Below are 19,449 nucleotides of genomic sequence, written 5' to 3'. Positions count from 1 at the left end.
TTGGTTTAAATGGTGCTATTTTTCATTTCGTACTTGGTTTGAATTTGAACAAAATAGTCTGTTTTTGTCAGTCAAGTTTCCCAGACACTGTTTTATTTGTGGTGAGTAACTATGTACCTTTTATCATTCATTGTCAAGACTTTGGACTTTTCATGCACCTCATGAGCAGAATACAACACACCCATCTTTTTTGTTCCTGTCGACAATAATAACATCTATCGGTGACTTGTACTGTATGTTGTTAAATATTGAAATGAACCCATGTACTTCTCTTTAACAGATCATTTTAATTAAATGAGTTGAATTGTTGTTTTGACAAATGTAGTTTCAATTATCAGACCATACAATATGTAATTTAGCTCTCGCTCATGAATGTTGCATCAGGGAAAAAACTGCTTGTCCAGACAGGAAACAAAGTCTAAAAATATTTATAAAGATGACCCTTGTGGACTTTTTTTTAAATTATTAACTTTATCCTAATTCTCAACAGGCACTAACAGGTTGTTTTAGGATGTCCTGTCCCTGAACTGTAAACTATTTCCTTTTTGTTGTTTTTATGTGGGGGGGAAGTGAAGCCTTATGTCAGATTCAATATCATTTATATGATTTATTATTTATATTTGGATTTTGATATAATAGGTCTGAATACAGAACCCTCTGTTAAGTATTCAGATTGAATACTGAACAGAGAGTTCCTCCAGTGTCACATCGCTTTATGAAGTTGTTTAACCCCGTCTGATTGCCAAATCTGTCCTCCCTCAGTCAGTTTCAGTACTTTTGCATGTGACTGTTATTATGGGCGTTCAGCACAGCACCTCAACTAACCACAGCCTGGGTGGAGACCTGGCCTGCTCGAACCCAACACCATCATTTGGCAACAGGCGGCGGCTAATTGTCACTTGTGCTCCCGCTGTCAACAAACTTATTGTTCACAACACGCTCACACTCACTGATTTGATACCCCCCCTCACACGTTCTTTAATGGAGAAGTGACAGCGCGTTGCTTGGTGAGTATCTAGCCGTGCTTTTGAACACTTCTTGTTTCAGACCACTGCTGCTGCCGAGGGGAGATAGAGGAAGTGCTTTTAACAATACTGTCTTGGGTGGCTTGTAGGTGACAGGCTGCTGCAGCTGCTGTACAGTCATTCATTCCAATGGCTGAAGTGTAAGAGCATCCGCAGCTGCATCGTGACGACCCTTTTGCAGCTCTCGGGCTGGAGACTGGAAAACGGAAGCACAATTTGCAATATGGTATGTCACTCACACACTTGATTTGTCTCTGAGATTGAGAAATTTCAAGATGTCAATGTTTTTGACTTTGAGAAATTTGTCACAAAAGTTTTTTGTAATTTTTAAAAATCCATTCCACCTTTTGTATGTGAGCAAGACAATGTATCAAAATTGAAGAATTGCATTGAAACTCTATGTATTCTGTGAGAAACCTTTTGGTCCACACCCACCTGTTGGGAAACACTGATCTAACTTCTTATTCTTTAGTTTTACAGTATGGTCCTCATGCTTTACACTCTGTCTCCTTACAATAGCAGTAATAATCATCTGTTGAGGTAGAATAATCTTCTATTGGGCACACTGCGTAACAATAAATGTATGGCACTCTTGTATAGCAACAAGCAGTTGTTACTGACCTTATAGGGATGTGGTTGCATATTAAAAGTGAGGTTTTGTCAGAGAGACCAAGCTCCCACACAACTTCATACATCAGTTTCCTCTTTATTAAGGGTAAACCAGTTGCTAGAACTAGTGAGAAAACAAAAGAGAAAACCATTATTCATATTTCAAGTTTCAACAACAGCCAGAAAGTGATTTGAGTCTTGCTGTGTTTCTTTACATTGTCATTTTCTAAAGTTGATATGGTCTTTGTGGATAGTCTGAGCACAAAGCAGACCTGCTAAGAGTTGTGAGGCATCAGCAGGAAACAGGCTGCATGTACAAAGTTAGTCAAGTTTCACAATAGTAGCAGTGAGGTGTCAGAGGAGGAAGTGGACCAAGAGGCCTGCAGTCTGTCACAATGCTTCCTCAAACTGTGCATCAGCCTAGTTTTGGGATGTTGAGCTACTGACTTTGAAAGATTTGTGTTTTCTTTTACACCCAGGATATTTCAAACATTCTTCGCTATTGTTGTGGGGAACGACCATTTGTCACTCGTTTATTTAGAGCATTTCACCCCAGAATCAGACGCAACAAGGTCATGATCAGGTCAAGGTTAGGTTATAGTAATTTGATTTATGGTTTTCAACTGGTGGGACAAGACCCATAAAAGGGTCTCAGGAGCCGTGTTGCCAAAAGTTACTGTGGATTAATTTTTTAATATATGAGTTTATGAAACTCATATATTAGAACTCTTTGAGGAAGGTGTTTTTTTATAGTATTGAGGTCAAAGTGATAAAAATCGTGGCTAGCCACAAAGGTCGTAGGTCCTAGAGCTGTCACTGTAAAGCCACTGGTTTAGGGGCGAGCGCTCTTGTCCATTGCCACTGCACGTGTGTCCTTAGTTGGAAAAAGCTCGACTCCCAGCTTCCCAGTGTGAATGTGGTGTGTGAAAATTGTATATTAGTAAAATTAGGTCAAATATTCAATTATAGTTTCCAAGTAAACATGAATGAACCATATTTTAAATGTTTTGCATCTGAAATCATTCTAAATGCTAGTTATATTTTACAAGGGATTCCAAGTTGTTGGTCTGGTGATTTTGGGGGTCACAGTCTGAAAAGTTTGGGAACCCCTGCTCTCAGATGCCATTGGCACATATTAGCAGCCATGTTCAGCTACAGGCCAGCTGCAGCTAAAGTAGCTGGTGCAAGTTAAAAAGAAATAAAAATGGCCACAGACCTAGTACAGTATCACATATTTATAATCTTCCATATCTCCACACTGACAATCATTATGTGAGGTTCTGAAGAGAGAAAGAGACTTTGGTTTGATAGACTCTGTAAGCCCTGGGATGGTTTGGCAGTTCACGCCACAGAACAAGGTTTCCTCCTGTCATTGTCCATTTTTGCCCATGTAACTGTCAAGAATTTATCACTGTGTCTTGGGCTTTACCCGGGTAAATGTAAACAGTGGTTGTTGAAGGTTGGTAGTGCTATAAACAATGCAATGCAGTTACATCTCAGCAGCTTGCTGTTGACAAAGGATTGGGAACACATTGTATCGCCCCAGTGCAATGGCTTTTTTGCTTTAATTTTGAGGATTTGTGATAAGTAGGATATATTGCCTGTTTCTCCTGATTAATAGTAAATAAAGTGGTCAGCCCTTGAATGAACATCACAAAAAACTGCAAAATCTATGCCGGTGATGCACTTTGTGTGGAATAATGTCGTCCCAAGCTAACTTAGCATCATAATATAAACTTTAAAACCTACGATTTGCAATGTATTTATTTATTTGAGCATATCAAATAAATATACAATCTGCTCAAAAGGGGCGGGCTGAGGCAATACGCTTATGAGCGCCTAGCCTCCAAAATACATTTGTCATAAAAAGAGCAATAAAGTTATTTAAAATCAGAAAAGGGTCTCTGATTTAAAAAAAAAAAAGTGTTTTAAGGAAATAATGAATTTGACCATATTTCCTTCCTAGGTCTAAAATATAGCTTGGATCCAGACCATTTAGAGTTTAATGCAAAAACCAATAGGAAGTTGATGTTTGTGCATATTTGACCGTGTAGTGACTCAGCAGCTGTATGAGTGGTCAGCATGGCATCACGGTTTAAAATTAGAAAAGAACGGCCCAAAATGCATACTGCAACAAAACTAGTTTAATAAGTGCAAAAGTCCAAACAAGAAACTGACAAAATAAAGCAGGAGCAAAAACAAACAGACAGACAGGGACATGAAGACAATGAACTGACAAAGAACAAGGGAAACACAGGGGTAGAAATACATGAGGAAACGGGGCACAGGTGAGACACATTAGGGCGGGACAGGCAATTAACAAGAGGGAAGTCAAACAGAAAATCACAAAGAACATGTCAAAATAAAACACCAAGGACATAAACACAAGAAAACAAACCGAAACAGGGCAGCAGAAAGCAGATCATGACACAGGGCGCCTTAACTGTGATGGAAAGGCCCCATGCTGACCACTCATACAGCCACTGGGTCACTACAAGGTCAAATACACACAAATATCAACTTTTTAATATCAACCTTTAATATCTATTTAAAAACATATACCAGGGGTGAGATGCTACAACAGGGGTGATGTGCACATGCTCAGAATCTGTACTCACACTATTGAAGATTTTCTAAGGCAGCTTTACAGGCTGTTACAATAGTCCGAACAACATTAAATAAAAGTGTGCCAAATGGTTTCTAAAAGATAAAACTGTTTTTTTTTTTTGGCAATATTTCTATATGATAACAACCTGATTGAAGTTTGCTGAATATCAGTTTTATCAGAATTCAACTTCACACATCCAATTCTTTATATCACATTCGATCAATCAATTCATGTTACTGGATTTAACTGGAAGTAACTTTGAGTGTCATCTGTATAAAAATGAAATAAAATATTATGTTTGCTTTATAAAGTTATATAAAGTTAATAAAATTGTCCCCAAAATTGATCAATACAAAACAATACGTTGTTTTGTATTATTAGCCAGTGCATAAATGCCCTGCCAGATATCAGCGTTGAACACTGTAGGTAGCACATCAGCTGTGAGGCTTTCTGTGCCGATGATATTGCTATTTCCCCTTAGACCATTTTAAGCATGAGCTCACCTCAGCTTTGACCTGTTGCTTGGTAACTACCCGCTTCCTGCAACACTAACCTCACTGTTTTATTCTGATGCATGTTTAATGCTCATGAAAGCGTGTTCTCGTCCGTTACAGGCCAAGTACCACTGGCAGAGTCAGAATGTCAAACAGAGCGGAGTGGACGACATGGTGCTGCTGTCCAAGATCAGCGAGGACGCCATCGTGGAGAACCTCAAGAAGCGATACATGGACGACTATATATTTGTATCCTGACTGCCTAGGGTCGAGTGCTTTCCCACATCCTAGAACTAGCACTGTTTTCTTTTGAAATTAGGCTTTGCCTTATTCCAAACATAGATGGAGAATAAGGGCATTAAATATAGCTCTATAAAATCCACATCTTCCTCTTCTGCGTTGTATGTGTCACAACAGCTCACTTCCGTCTTTTTTTATCCAACTGATACACAAGACCAAATTTAGTAGAAGCATTGCTTGGTAAGCAGTAGCCACTGACATCACGGCATTTATCACGCACTACCACAGCAGCTTTTAGTATGAAATGTCCAATAATCCGGATGCGTAATTGACAATTCCTGCATATGACTGGAAACAATGACGAATGTTACAAATTTAATTTTAGGAAAAAAAGTGTTTCCATTTTTAAAAAGAGGAAAAGCATTACTTGCTTAAAATTTCCAAAATTGCATGATTGTTGTGCAGTAACAAACTTTTTTTTAGAGGTGATTTGGATATTTGGCCTTTGAGTAATAAGTTAGTAATAAAAGAGCAGAGAAAATTCACTGCTCAATATATAACAAACTACACTCTCAATGTCCCCCTTGAAAATGAGATGCAGCATCTTAACGGATTTTCCACTAAGATTATTTGAATTTGAAAATATCAACAAATCTACTGGAGCAAATAGAGTTGTTGTGTCGAGATTCCGAAATATATCATCATTCTTTTGTTACCAGGTAAAAGTTTTCAACAAAAACACCCTCAACATTAAGTGTTGTCTTTGAGTGGACACTGAATGGCCTTTAGTGTCCATTCATTTTATATTACTACATTTTTGTAGCTCTAAACAAGCAAGGCATATTTATTTATACCACACATTTCATACATAATGTATCTCAATGTGCCTTACAAACGAATATGTGTGAAATACAGTCAGGTTAAAGTTAATGCAAAGCACATACACCAAAAACATGACATAAGATGGGATATACACTATGGGATACACACAGTCCACAAGGTCATGTGTTGGGGCCCTTTATGTCATCATTGTCGCGCTGCCTCCTTTAACATGCCTGTACAGACCTACATTGGCCCGGTGCTGATCTCAGTGAACCCATTCAAACAGATGCCCTACTTCACCGACCGGGAGATCGAGCTCTACCAAGGAGCTGTGAGTAAACCGTAATATCTGTCATCCACATCTTTAATAGATTAGAATAACTACTTTTTATTTACCTATAATAACAAAACTCCTCTCCCCCTATAGGCCCAGTACGAAAACCCTCCCCATATCTACGCCCTCTCTGATAATATGTACAGAAACATGATGATTGAAGGGGAAAACCAGTGTGTTATTATTAGGTGAGTGTAAAGGCTGATGAATTTTGGACGCCATTTCCATAGCAACTTCAGTGTGCTTTGTTAATGCCTGCTACTGTGTCTCTTTAGTGGTGAAAGTGGGGCTGGTAAGACTGTGGCCGCAAAATACATCATGGGCTATATTTCCAAAGTATCAGGAGGAGGAGCCAAAGTTCAGGTAAAGATGAAAGTGTTTGGATATTTATTTAGCTGTCAAATAGTTTCCTAAGTAACAATGTCTCCTCTGTAGCATGTCAAAGATATCATCCTTCAGTCTAATCCTCTGCTGGAAGCCTTTGGAAACGCCAAAACCGTCCGCAACAACAACTCGAGTCGATTTGTGAGTCACCTTGTTTGAATTTCTGACTTTTGAGCAGAATATTGAGGACACAAGCACATGTTTAGCGCTGCCATTCCTGTATGTAAATGTATAAACTTCTTGAAATGCGTTAACTACTGAAGCACTCATTTGGGGACAGCGGACATGTGAGTGTTTAGGTCAAACAGAGCCCCTTGATTTTGAGAATGTTTACCTATGCAGTGGCTTGTAGGTAATGTTTCAGAAGGACAAAAATCTTAACCAAGAAAGAAGGAAAATTGGGAAATATAGGGGGAAAAAACAAGCTTTATTTCTATGATTGTATAGAGACATATTTCATGGATCTTCTCCCACATTAACAAAGCACAGACTATTGTGCAGACTACTAAAGAAAAATCGACATACCCTACCTTTAAATAGATTCCAAACCAATGCCTAATACTGCATGATGCCTAACGTGGGAATAACAAGAACTGCCAAAAGGAGTTGCAAAACACAGACTGAATCATTGTAGTTTCATTCGGTGCAGCTGATGAGGTACTGCTCGTCCAGTATCATCTTTTCACACGTAGAAACCACATGCATTTGGTAAGGGGAAACTGTCCGACCTCTTCAATATGCGTGTGCGCTTAGTAATACCTTCCCATGTGTCAGTCATAGAGCTCTAGACAAATAGAACAAAATAAAATTAAGAATAATGTTTACTTCAAAACAATGACATACTTTCTTTGTTATGCCTTTCAGGGGAAATATTTTGAAATTCAGTTCAGCAGAGGGGGAGAACCTGATGGCGGCAAAATCTCCAACTTCTTGCTGGAAAAGTCCCGAGTGGTGAGCCAAAATGAGAACGAGAGAAACTTCCACATTTATTATCAGGTCAGAACAGAAAGATCTTGGGTAAATGCACTCCAGAGTCCTGTGCTCATCCCCTGTGCTGTTGTCTGACAGTTGCTAGAGGGCGCCAATGCTCAGCAGAAAGAAGGCCTGGGCATCATGACCCCAGACTATTACTACTACCTCAATCAGTCTGGGACTTACAAGGTGGATGGGACCAATGACAGCAAAGACTTCCAGGAGACTATGGTACTCACAAACTGTACAGCTTTTAGGTGTGAAGTTGTATTCTAAGCCATTATATTACAAAAAATGACATAATGTGTTCCTACACCTCTGCTTTGTTATTGGCTAAGCATTAGTAACTCTAACAGAAAGCATTTAAACAAACTAATACTAATATTGGCTTACAATTGTCTTGCGCTTTACAAGCCTGTGTTACCAAGTTTCTCAAAGCGCTACACTGTCGCCATTATTCATTTATTCCATACTCTACTCACTGATGGTAAAATGGACTATCGTAGCCACAGCTGCCCTGGGGTAGACTGACGGAAACGAGGCAACCAGTCTGTGCCATCGGCTCCTGCCACTCACTCACTCACTCACTCACTCACTACATTCATTCTGGCCTGTTGTACATGCTTTAAGTGGAGGGGAAACCTTCACAGACTCGGGGAGAACATGCAAACTCCACACAGAAAGGCCCCGTCCGGCCGGGGATCAAACATGGGACCTTTTAGCTGTGAATTTTGCCTTTTTTTTCTTTGGCTCATATGTCCCTGCTGTTTTGATTTTTGAGAAAACTTTTACATGTAAACCAAGAAGGGCATTCGCTTTGTATGCCAACTTGTTGCAGAGGAATAGTTGTTAAAAAGTTTTTCTGTGTTTATTGGTTTCAGATAAAATTCTGAAATCTCTCTGAAACTCAAATGTCAAGTTTTGTCATGTTTTAGTCATATTTTGGAGTTGACTGGTGATGACTAATGAAAGAAGACAAGAAACTATTGTATTGTATTGGAACTCCCTTTATGAGACAATCAGCCCTATGTAATTGTATTTGTGGTGTGCCTGGGGGCCGCAGGAGGCCATGCAGGTGATTGGGATCCCGGGGCCCGTCCAGGCTCAGGTGCTGCAGATCGTCGCCGGGATCCTCCATTTGGGAAACATCAGCTTCATCGAGGCAGGAAACTACGGCCAAGTGGAGAGCACCGACTGTGAGCTCGACACACACCCAGATACAAATGCTGCGTCATATCAACGGGTCAATATTTACTTTGCACAGCAGAGGCAAAAATGTGGAGCGATAGTAAAAACAATACCCAGACCTTTAGACAAACTAAGGAAAAATCACCTCATCAATCACGCTGACTCAGCTTTACAATACAGAACAAGCATTCAGACGCCAAATTTGCCAAACATGAATTTAATATTGAGGGTTTGTATTAAGTATCTCAGTATCTATTATCCCTGATTTATGCCTGATTTATTGAGCTTTTAAGACTAAATTATCTAATATGTAAACAGAATCAGAATGAGTTTTATTGCCATTCTCAGTGAAGGTACATTCACAAACTAGGAATGTTTGTGCAATTGCTCAACAGGAAGCATAAAGTAGCAATAAAATATAAGTCCATAAGGGCAAAATAAGATAAAATAAATAGGATAAAAAATACATTGGATGTTGTAAAATAAGCAAAACCCTGAATATACAAAATGTACACGACACATGTGAAAAACCATATAGTGCAAATATAACCATTCAAATGGCAGGAGCAGGTTATTTAGTGTTCATGAGTCTGCTGGCAGAGAGGGCAAAGCGGTTCATAGGTTCTGGTCTGGACGGACCGTAGCCTCCTGCCTGAGGGGAGAGGGTCAAACAGTTTGTGTCCAGGGTGGGGGAAGCTGGGATCTGACCTGCACTATTAAACTAAGCTCTAGCCATTATTGAGATTTTGCTGCCACAAGTTTAAAATCTAATTTCCGTATGAACAGTATAAATGATAAATTAAATGCTATTCTCTATTAACGTGAAGTGTCTTGCCTTTTTATGGGCCAGATGGTGAACAACTTTGCCAGTATTTGTTTCATGTAAAAAAGCCCAGTAAATTCATTGAAGACTTTATTTCACAGTCTGATCATATTGTTATGCCACATGAAAATAAGTGCCATGTAACGGATCCTCATTAAAATGCATGGGAGATCGAGCACCAAAACTGATTCCTCTCCTGTCGTACATCTTCCCACCTGTTGGCCTGCGCCTCTCCTCAGGGAGCTGACTACACGAGTTGGGCATTAGCTGCGGGTTTTCCCCAGAGAAACTCGCGGCTAATTGGTACTAGGTTGTTTGTATGGTGGCTCCGCGCTGGTCGCTTAGCAATTCAATGCGACGGCTGTACAGAATTTGTGCTTACCTTCAGGGCGAGAGCGTTTGACTGCTCTCGTGTTCGTGCAGTTCAAGGATTTGCCTGCATAGGGAAGATAAGGGGGGGTCTGAATGGCCTACGTTAGTATGTGCAGAGGTGGGTAGAGTAGTCAAAAGATTTACACAAGTGAGAGAAACATTACTTTGAAATATTTCTACCCAAGTACAAGCAAAACTGAACAACCCAAATACTGTGGTGAAGCTTAAATCCTCAACTGGACTGGGTTGGTTTGAGTTGAGGACGTTTCAATTCAATTCACAGAAACAAATGAACAATCACAAGAGGACGTTTCTCTTTTGCAGTGCTGGCCTTCCCGGCATATCTCCTGGGCATCGACCCCAGCCGTCTCCAGGACAAGCTGACCAGCCGGAAGATGGACTCCAAGTGGGGGGGCAAGTCCGAGTCCATAAACGTGACCCTGAACCAAGAACAGGCCACTTACACACGGGACGCCCTGGCCAAGGCCCTGTACGCCCGGCTCTTCGATTACCTAGTAGAGGTACAGCAGATTTGATAGATTTTTATTTTAGATTCATCATCAAAGACTCATTCTTACCATTTCAGTGCTCAAACTGCCTCCATTACAAATCAGTTCCATCTGTGTTTTTAGGCCATAAATGGAGCCATACAGAAGCCGCACGAGGAGTTCAGTATTGGCGTTTTGGACATCTACGGGTTTGAGATCTTCAAGGTGAGTGTGTTTGTAACATCGCTGCAGTCAGACATTAGCCGTCGTGTTCGTAGTTTGTCAAACACTCACAATGTCTCGTCTTCCTCAAAAGAAAAACGGCTTTGAGCAGTTCTGCATCAACTTTGTCAATGAGAAACTGCAGCAAATCTTCATCGAGCTGACTCTGAAGGCTGAGCAGGTAGACATCGTCTTCGTCATGCACCGGTATAGACTTTGCCGGATTCACGCCACTGAACAGTGTAAGAATGAAGTGTTTTCCCGTTATTAGGAGGAATATGTGCAGGAAGGAATCAAATGGACGGCAATTGAGTATTTCAACAACAAAATAGTGTGTGACCTGATTGAAAATAAACTGGTAAGAATTCACTTTAAGTTTCTTTGGCATGTATTTGTTGTCCATATGCTGTGATTATACTTAACTATATATAAGAAGAATTATACCGACCTTACCGTTAAGCATTACACTAAAAACTATACAGCTCTGTCATGTTTACATCTGGACTTCTGTCTCCCTGCAGAACCCTCCCGGGATCATGTCTGTGCTGGACGATGTGTGCGCCACGATGCACGCCAAAGGAGAGGGGGCAGACGGCACTCTCCTGCAGAAGCTCCAGGCGGCCGTGGGGACTCATGAGCACTTTAACAGCTGGAACTCAGGCTTCGTCATCCACCACTACGCCGGGAAGGTCAGAGTCTGTCCCCTCAGCCCCTGACAACGCACTGATTTCAATGGTTTCAAATCCACACCAGTTTACATACTTACTTCCTCCACTTGATTTGCTGGGGCTCTTTTCTGCACTTTTTTTTATATCTTTCATGGGAAATTTGTTGCTTAGTTTATTTCAATGTATAATTCCCATTCAATCCTGAGCCACTGCTCATGTGCCTGTGCTGTCCCAGGTGTCGTATGATGTGATTGGCTTCTGTGAAAGAAACCGCGACGTGCTGTTTCCTGACCTCATCGAACTCATGCAAAGCAGTGAATAGTAGGTTTCACTAATTCACATTGCATTTTGCAACGTAGGTTCATATTGCAAAAAGAATCAGCTTTGAAAAATAGATTGAATAGTTGCTTTATGTTTGTTTGATTTGTTTTGCATACTGTGTGGTAAGCGGCTCGGCTTTGGCAGGGAAATATGACACTGTGCTGGTTCTTCTTGCATTATATTATTAATAGTCACTAACATGTTAATGTATAGCTACATTCCAATCTGTGGCATGGGAGCTGCCACTTTGTTCCCCAAAGGTTTTCTTTATTTCCACATAGGCTTGATGAATTGACAAAAAGTCACATTCATAACTGGTAATATTTTATTTTACCATCGATCCATTGTACCGACACAATTTAGTGCAATGCAATGTGCTGTGTAAAAGTCTGTAATAACTTTGAACAGAATAATGTTGTTAATAATTTGGAGGCGCACAGTGTAATAATGAGTGGACAGGGAAGTCTCTGCTCAAACTGCTGCCTCCGTGACCCAGCCCTGGGTAAAACAGAAGAAAATGAATGGATGGACAATGTACTTGAACCTTAGATGGTTAGGGTTAGGGTTAGGGTCTCATGTTGTAGGAGCCAAAATGCACCTTTCTCCCAGCCGGTAGGGGGCGCTGGTGAACTTTATTGACTGTTAGATTTCCCTACAAAAGGGGCCTAATCAGTGTCCCAGGTGCGGCTGGTTTTGAGGTAAACTGTTTCTTACCGTGTCATGTGGACATCTTATGTTGTGTACAAAAATAAAGGAATTGGTCACAGGGGCCAATAAAGCACAATATTGGAGTGATTTGTGGAGACACGCGTTGGGAACCCCTAAAAACTCAGCAGCCAGGAGGCAACCAGCATAGGGCCGGTTTGCCTCTACACATGTCATAGTACATGATGTACTTCTGATACACATTTTCCACCGTGCATATACTACATTGGTACACGTTATTGCAGATTGTTACAAAGCCCAAAACAATGCACTAAATTTGGCAGGTACAGTGTATCAAGGGTGGCGTGAAAAGGTGTTTCCAAATCTTTTCCTTTCACGTTGAATCTGCAAACATGCTGATGAATGTAGTAAAGTATGATTGTGTAGATACATGTATAATCTTTATACTAACTATGCACTGTGAGTACTTGGCTTTAGTCACATAGTTGCTTGATCCTCAAACCATTTTTAGTTTGTAACTCACAGGAGGAAAGAAAAAAGTGCAAGACCCTGCTTTTAAAGACTTATCTGATATATTTAGTGTATGTTGTGCAATAATGCAATTGCATTTCCCCACAGTGCCTTTATCTGTAGTTTATTTCCTGAAAACCTCAACACAGATAAGAAGGGCAGGCCCACCACAGCTAGCTCTAAGATCAAGGTAAAACTTCAGTCTCCACTGGAATGTTTTTATACTCTTGTCTCCATAACATTTCATGTTGCCATTATTTCCTATAGAAACAAGCCAATGACCTGGTGAACACCCTGATGAAATGCACTCCTCACTACATCCGCTGCATCAAACCCAACGAGACCAAGAGGCCCAAGGACTGGGAGGAGAGCAGGTCAGCAACACTTTTCAAAAACTACTACTGACGTGTGTTTAGGCCAAGGTTATTTGGAAGAAATTCCCTGCATTGTTAAACACCCTCAGCTATTAGATTCCAGATTGTGGTGTTTTGTATCTTAGAATATGCTCAGCTCAAAAATCTTGTTTCCAGAGCGAAGCATCAAGTGGAATACCTGGGACTCAGAGAAAACATCCGAGTCCGCAGAGCTGGGTTTGCCTATCGACGAGTGTTCAATAAGTTTCTAATGAGGTCAGTTTGGAAAAACACCGTCTGGAGGATATTTCACTTAAAAACTAAATACACTTATTATAACATACATATAAGTATTTCTGCTGTATTCTCAGATATGCCATCCTGACAGCGGAGACATGGCCGAGTTGGAGGGGTCCTGAGCAGCAGGGTGTCCTGCATCTCCTGCGCTCTGTCAACATGGACACTGACCAGTACCAGATGGGACGCACCAAGGTCTTTGTCAAGAACCCTGAGTCGGTAAGGGATTCTGCTAACGTTTAATTCCCTTCTGTTTGATCCTATTAATGTATCATTTAGAAGAGAGGGAAGAGGCCTGTATATAATGACATTTTTGGGCTATTCTAAATTCTTGCGTGAATGTCGATTTCTTAAATAGAAACACTATAAATTAACACAATGTGTTATGTTATGTGTTATGTTATAACTTATGTGTTTTGTTATGGTTATGTGGAATTTGGCCTACCAACTGTCCCAAAGCATTGTTCTACACCATATGGGCTTTCACATTCCCATTTCCCTGCTTATAGCTCTTCCTTCTTGAAGAAATGAGAGAAAGGAAGTTTGACACCTTCGCCCGAATTATCCAAAAATCCTGGAGACGCTACATTGCCAGGAAGAAGTACGAGCAGATGAGAGAGGAGGGTGAGTTACCAACACAAACATTACAGGAGAAATATCAGCTTTACAAATGTCCCGGTGTGCTTGCTGTACCCAGCCTCGGACATCCTATACAACTCTAAAGAGCGGAGGAAAAACAGCATCAATCGGAACTTTGTCGGGGACTATCTCGGCTTGGAACAAAAGCCCGAACTGCGGCAGTTTTTGGCAAAAAGGGAGCGGGTGGACTTTGCGGATTCTGTCAACAAGTTTGACCGCAGGTTTAAGGTGAAATTTATTTGTAACATTTTATAAATTGATTGATATTTAGCAGTTGAATAACGTCCTCTCCAGATGTATGTGTGATTTCACCTCCTACTTCTGTTTTTTAGTCAATCAAGAGGGATTTGATTCTGACACCCAAAGGCATCTACTTGATTGGACGAGAGAAGGAGAAGAAAGGCCCAGACAAAGGTCAAATAAAGGAAGTACTGAAGAGAAAGTTAGAGTTTGGGAGCATCAGTGGAGTCTCTCTAAGGTAAGTCGGACTCTTCTGACTCACTGCCAAACGGTTGAATTCCCAGACCATGTAGAAGTAAAGAAAACAAATTAGCATGATATGAATTGGAACAGTAAAGCTCAACCATATAGACACAAAACTGCCATTGCCTCCAAATACATCTGACTTGCTTGTCACTGTCAAATCATGATACATGACTGAAACAATAGCTAATTGTTCGATATGCACTTTCTGTGGATTATGCTGTGTGTTTTTCTTGGATCTGTAGCACGCGGCAGGACGACTTCTTCATTCTACACGAGAGCCAATACGACAGCCTGCTGGAATCTAATTTCAAAACCGAGTTCCTCAGCCTTTTGTCCAAACGATACGAGGAGGTGACAAAGAGGAAGCTGACCATCTCCTTCGCTGACAGGTAGAGTGTCAGTTTGCAAATACACACATGACATGAGGCTGCTCTCTGTCATACCTAAATCCTGTGTTGTCCTTTTGTGCACATGTATCCATTTGCACAGGATGCAAGTGGATACACTTGACAAACAGCCTACTGCTGGGACACTGGGGTGCTCACACTTGAAGACAGTCCTAAAGTCTGGTTGTTACTATTTGTACACACTGAACTGTGGCTGGGAAGTGTGTGCATTAACTGTGACATTACAAAATTATAAATGATATCCAACAACATCTTTATTGCATCCCAGCTCCCACAAATGCACACTGTCTGTGTGTTTGGGCAAGACACTTCACCCACCTTGCCTCCAGTGTCTTGGTGTACATTGGTGTATGAATGAGAGAATGAATGGGTGACTGGTTCCTTACTGTAAAGCGCTTTGGGCCTGATCAAGGTAGAAAAGCACTATATAAGAGTCCATTTACCATGCATAGACTGAACATATTAAAGGAACAGGCCACTGTTTTTCCATACTGAGATATGTTCTTACCTGAGCTTAGACGAGTTGATGCGTGCCTGTCTGGTCTTTACGCGTGCGCTCAGTCACACAGAAAGGCCAAAGATGTTGTTAGCACTGAGCCTCTCCTCCTCTCCTCTATGGGCCCAAACGGTAGTGAAGTTAGAAGTGAAAAAACCCATGAAATGTGCATCTTATAGGGTATTTGCAATGTTTTGATTTTAAATCTATTATAGAAAACGCTATCTCAATGGCCGCCGCCTGGGCGCCGCCATGTTTATTTCCCATACCGACTTTGAAGCTAAGCAGGGAAGTGCCTGGTTAGAACTGGGATGGGAGACCGTTCCTCCGAAGCTAAGCAGGGAAGGGCCTGGTTAGGACTGGGATGGGAGACCGTTTCGGAACACCAGGAAGCCTGGCGACAGTACTGAGTGTGTGCGTGGACATCCGCGGCCGGCCCCCACGTGACGGTCCCACCGGCCGCGGGCATTGGCCACGGGTCCATATGGACCGCGGTGCTGCTGTCCGAGGACAACCCGCTGTCACACAAACGCGAGTGCACGCGATCTGACTGCCGTGCGTGTGCGCGCATCCAAACAGGGCGATGTGTGCGTGTGTGTATGTGTGTGCGTGTGCATGCGTGCCCACAACCTGCTCAAACACGAGCCTCTAATCAAACGCGCTGTTCCGACTGATTTCTCCTCCGTGTGAGTCAAAGCGAAAATGAAACCACTTAACGAGCGCATGGCCTGCACTGCGTAGTTTTTTTCCCTTTTTTTTTTTTTACTTTGCTGCTGTACCTTTTGTTTTCTATTTTGCTTTCACGTATTGTGAGCCCAGAGGTACATTTGATTCTAAAGCAGCTTTGAAAGCATTGCCAATTTTATTGTAAGGTTATAAATACTGTCTAATAACGATCATTAGGCTATTTCAGTTCAAAACCTACTCATTCTTTTTTTTCATTGTACACTACCGTGATGGACCAAACCACGGGTCCTGCACCGTGACCCAAACTGTTAAAGCTGAACCCCTAATATTTATCCATAATTATCACACTGTCTCTTGAATCCTGTTCCCCAAGTTTAGCGAAAATATTGTCGTACTTTATAAGAGAGGAGCACGGGTGCATCAAACACTCCAATTGCAGTTTGTTTGAAATTTTTTTGAGCCTTCATTCTTTTACTCATTTGTAGTGGCCATAGTTTTTGGAATGGGTTGGGAACCACTGGCCTACAGCTGAACTGTGTGACGGGTTGGCCATTTCTTTGTAGTCACTCACAATCTCTGAATATCAAATGTGGAGACTAGCGAGGCCCGGCCGAAGGCCGGGTCTCAGCTAGTATAATATAGAATCTGCTTAGGATATGACAAAGCTCACTGAGATGCTGAAGTCGGGTTGGATTGGGAACCTGCTATTAATGAAACAAATGGTAAATGGTCCCAACTTATATAGCACTTTTCCACCTTCATTAGGCACTCAAAGCGCTTTACAGCAAAGATCCACTCACCCATTCATACTCCTCATTCATACACCAAAGTACACAGACACTAGGGGCAATGTGGGTGAAATGTCTTGCCCAAGGACACAGCGACAGTGTGCACTTTCAGGAGGTGGGATTCGAACCCCTGACCTTCCGATCATGAGACACCCCCACTCTACCACTGTCGCCCTCAAACAAGGTTATAATATGTCTTGACATGACAAACTCTTCTCAGTTCTAGATAAAGGCGGAGAAACTATTAGTCAGACACAAATTCCCCCATCATGCTCTAGCATTTGGGGTTACACTGAACTAAACCTTGTTGTGCCTGCTTTGAATTCTGCCGTGTTTCCTTTCAGACTTGAGTTCAGGGTGAAGAAGGAGGGATGGGGCGGAGGAGGCACCCGTGTCCTGGCCTTCCAGAGAGGCCCCGGGGACATGGCCCAACTCAAACCCGGAGGAAAGACGCTCACCATCACCATAGGAGACGGCCTGCCCAAATCCTCCAGTGAGTGAGGGGAAGGTTGTTTGTCGAATCCAAGTGAATGTTGGAGTAATTGTTCTGTAAATATGTAACTTTCTAGAGCCTACACGAAAAAGTGCCCAACAAAGTCACGGTGGAAGAAGGACTCAGACACCAAACAGAGGTAACATCAACATGCTTCAAGATTGTGTGAACTCTTTTCATCTTTGTTTAATATGTTTTTTTTGTTTCTGTCTTCCCAGGTTACCAGAACGGAGCAGCCAAGTTTTCCCGTGCCCCTCAAACCCATCACAACGAAAGCGTCACTTATTCTACCCCACACAACCAGACCCGGCCCCCCAGCGCCGTTCTCCTCAAGCTGGGCCCCCAGAGGACCCAGAGAGCACCATCCCACATCAAGCAACACCCGGGCAACATGGACTTCCTCAACGTCCCGGACCAGGGCATGTCAGGGTGAGAGTGGGACATAGAAACTTCCCGGGAGGTGCAAGGTGTGGAGTCGAGGGCATTAGTCACCGAAACAAGACCAGGGAAGTGTTGGGACATGTTGAAGGGAGTCTCATTGCTGCCCGATGGCTTTAAAGTGACTGGATATGCAGATTAACCTGTTTCCTGTCTGAAGCTAGCAATAGCAGAATGTAGTGCAACAACAGTTGGACAAAATACAAAACACATTTTTTATTGTGACATTAAATATTCAAACCATATAAGTTATAACCACTCCTGCCCAGGCTATTGCTCCCGGTTGAAGTGCTGCTTTGAATATTCATAAAAGTTTGCATAGCGTCTGAGTACTGTTTGTTCAAATGATTTTCAAAATAGAATAATATTAAACCAGTAGAATCTGTACTTTTACTCAAGTTATGAAATCAAGAACTTTGACAAGAGATGGAGAGAATTTCCTGAGCTCACTGTTTACACACAGGACTGACGCAAGCAAAAGCTCATAACTTTCCTGTGTTTGGGTTAACACTGTTACAGGAAGCAGAGAACGAGGAGCATCAGCCAGCGTCCCCCTCCGGCCCCTAAGCCCCAGCCCCCTCCTGTGGGCCCGCGCTGCAGAGCTCTGTATCAGTACATCGGGCAGGATACTGACGAGATCACCTTCAACGCCAATGATGTCTTTGAACTGCTCAAGGAAGGTTGGTGTCACAGACACACTGGCCTAAAGGATCGTTTCAGTGTTTTCTGCATTAGTAGTGGTTTACATGAAGTTTGTCTAGTTGCCTGTTTTAGGTCAAATTCAATCCTTGTCTTGGGTTGGGTGAACCACGAGGCCCATATCTTGGCAAGACTAAAAGAGGATTAAATTAGGATGAAAATTCAAGTAATACAAGACTTAAACTACCAAAGAATAAAGCTTTTCCAGAGTAATGTCAGAAGAGAAGGCATTTTAAGATCCACTGTTGCATTTAGTGTTATGCAAAAGCCAACTTCCTTGAGTTTCACATCATCTATATACTGGTAATGTTCTTTTTTCCTCCTCTAGACCCATCAGGCTGGTGGACCGGCCGCATCAAAGGAAGAGAAGGCCTTTTCCCGGGGAACTATGTGGAAAAGATTTGATCTAAGCCAAAGTCGCTCATGGATTTATTTTTGAGAGACTAATTTTTTAAAAACACAGCTGGATTCTTTAACTGTACCATACTTGTTCTTCCACACACTGTATAACATAACTGTGGTTGCCGTTAACAGCAATAGGTTAGCACCAGCTCTCGGGTTTCATCGGCTTTTGTCGTCTCACAACATCCTTTTTGAACAATGACCCAGCAACAAGATCTTTGGCTGCCAACGACCCCTTTTTCACACTGTCCCATTGGTGCAAAGATTAGGTTACACCTCACAAACAGACAATAGTTTCACTGGAATATGGCCTTGCTTAGTTTGCATGTTTACATTATACAAATGATCTCCCAAGCAACAGTACTCTTTATACAAGACATGATATCAGTTTGATTAGATAAGTGCTATTTACATTGTACAAACTCAAAGTGTGATTTTATCTGCTGCACTTGTACAACTCAATTTTGTACATAAAGTCATTTTGTCTGATTTTTATTGTTTTATAAATTGTGCTGAAA

The 19,449-nt window shown here is 41.7% G+C and overlaps 1 protein-coding gene across 2 annotated transcripts; it reads left to right on the top strand.

The window, feature by feature from the left end:
- Positions 1-811: 811 nt before the first annotated feature.
- Positions 812-18,978, top strand: myo1f (myosin IF). 2 transcript variants are annotated; one of them, XM_079574637.1, is made up of 29 exons: positions 812-1,007; positions 1,115-1,251; positions 4,857-4,985; positions 6,040-6,129; positions 6,226-6,320; positions 6,408-6,495; positions 6,568-6,657; positions 7,381-7,512; positions 7,585-7,719; positions 8,552-8,684; positions 10,196-10,392; positions 10,504-10,584; positions 10,676-10,762; positions 10,853-10,939; positions 11,103-11,270; positions 11,485-11,570; positions 12,855-12,936; positions 13,014-13,120; positions 13,277-13,375; positions 13,471-13,615; positions 13,906-14,020; positions 14,094-14,263; positions 14,368-14,513; positions 14,764-14,910; positions 17,244-17,392; positions 17,469-17,531; positions 17,611-17,821; positions 18,350-18,510; positions 18,858-18,978. In XM_079574637.1, exons 2-29 carry the CDS (start codon positions 1,249-1,251, stop codon positions 18,932-18,934), a joined length of 3,273 nt encoding a protein of 1,090 aa, XP_079430763.1. In that variant the 5' UTR covers positions 812-1,007; positions 1,115-1,248; the 3' UTR covers positions 18,935-18,978. The 2 variants fall into 2 exon arrangements, with proteins under 2 accessions (XP_079430763.1, XP_079430762.1); XM_079574636.1 differs by lacking the exon at positions 812-1,007 and having other exon boundaries at positions 1,043-1,251.
- Positions 18,979-19,449: the final 471 nt, after the last annotated feature.

Source organism: Gobius niger (assembly GCF_951799975.1).
Source record: "Gobius niger genome assembly, chromosome: 17".
Taxonomy (NCBI): Eukaryota; Metazoa; Chordata; class Actinopteri; order Gobiiformes; family Gobiidae; genus Gobius; species Gobius niger.
Note: the sequence above shows the minus strand (reverse complement) of the source record. Positions and strands in the feature narration are given on the sequence as shown.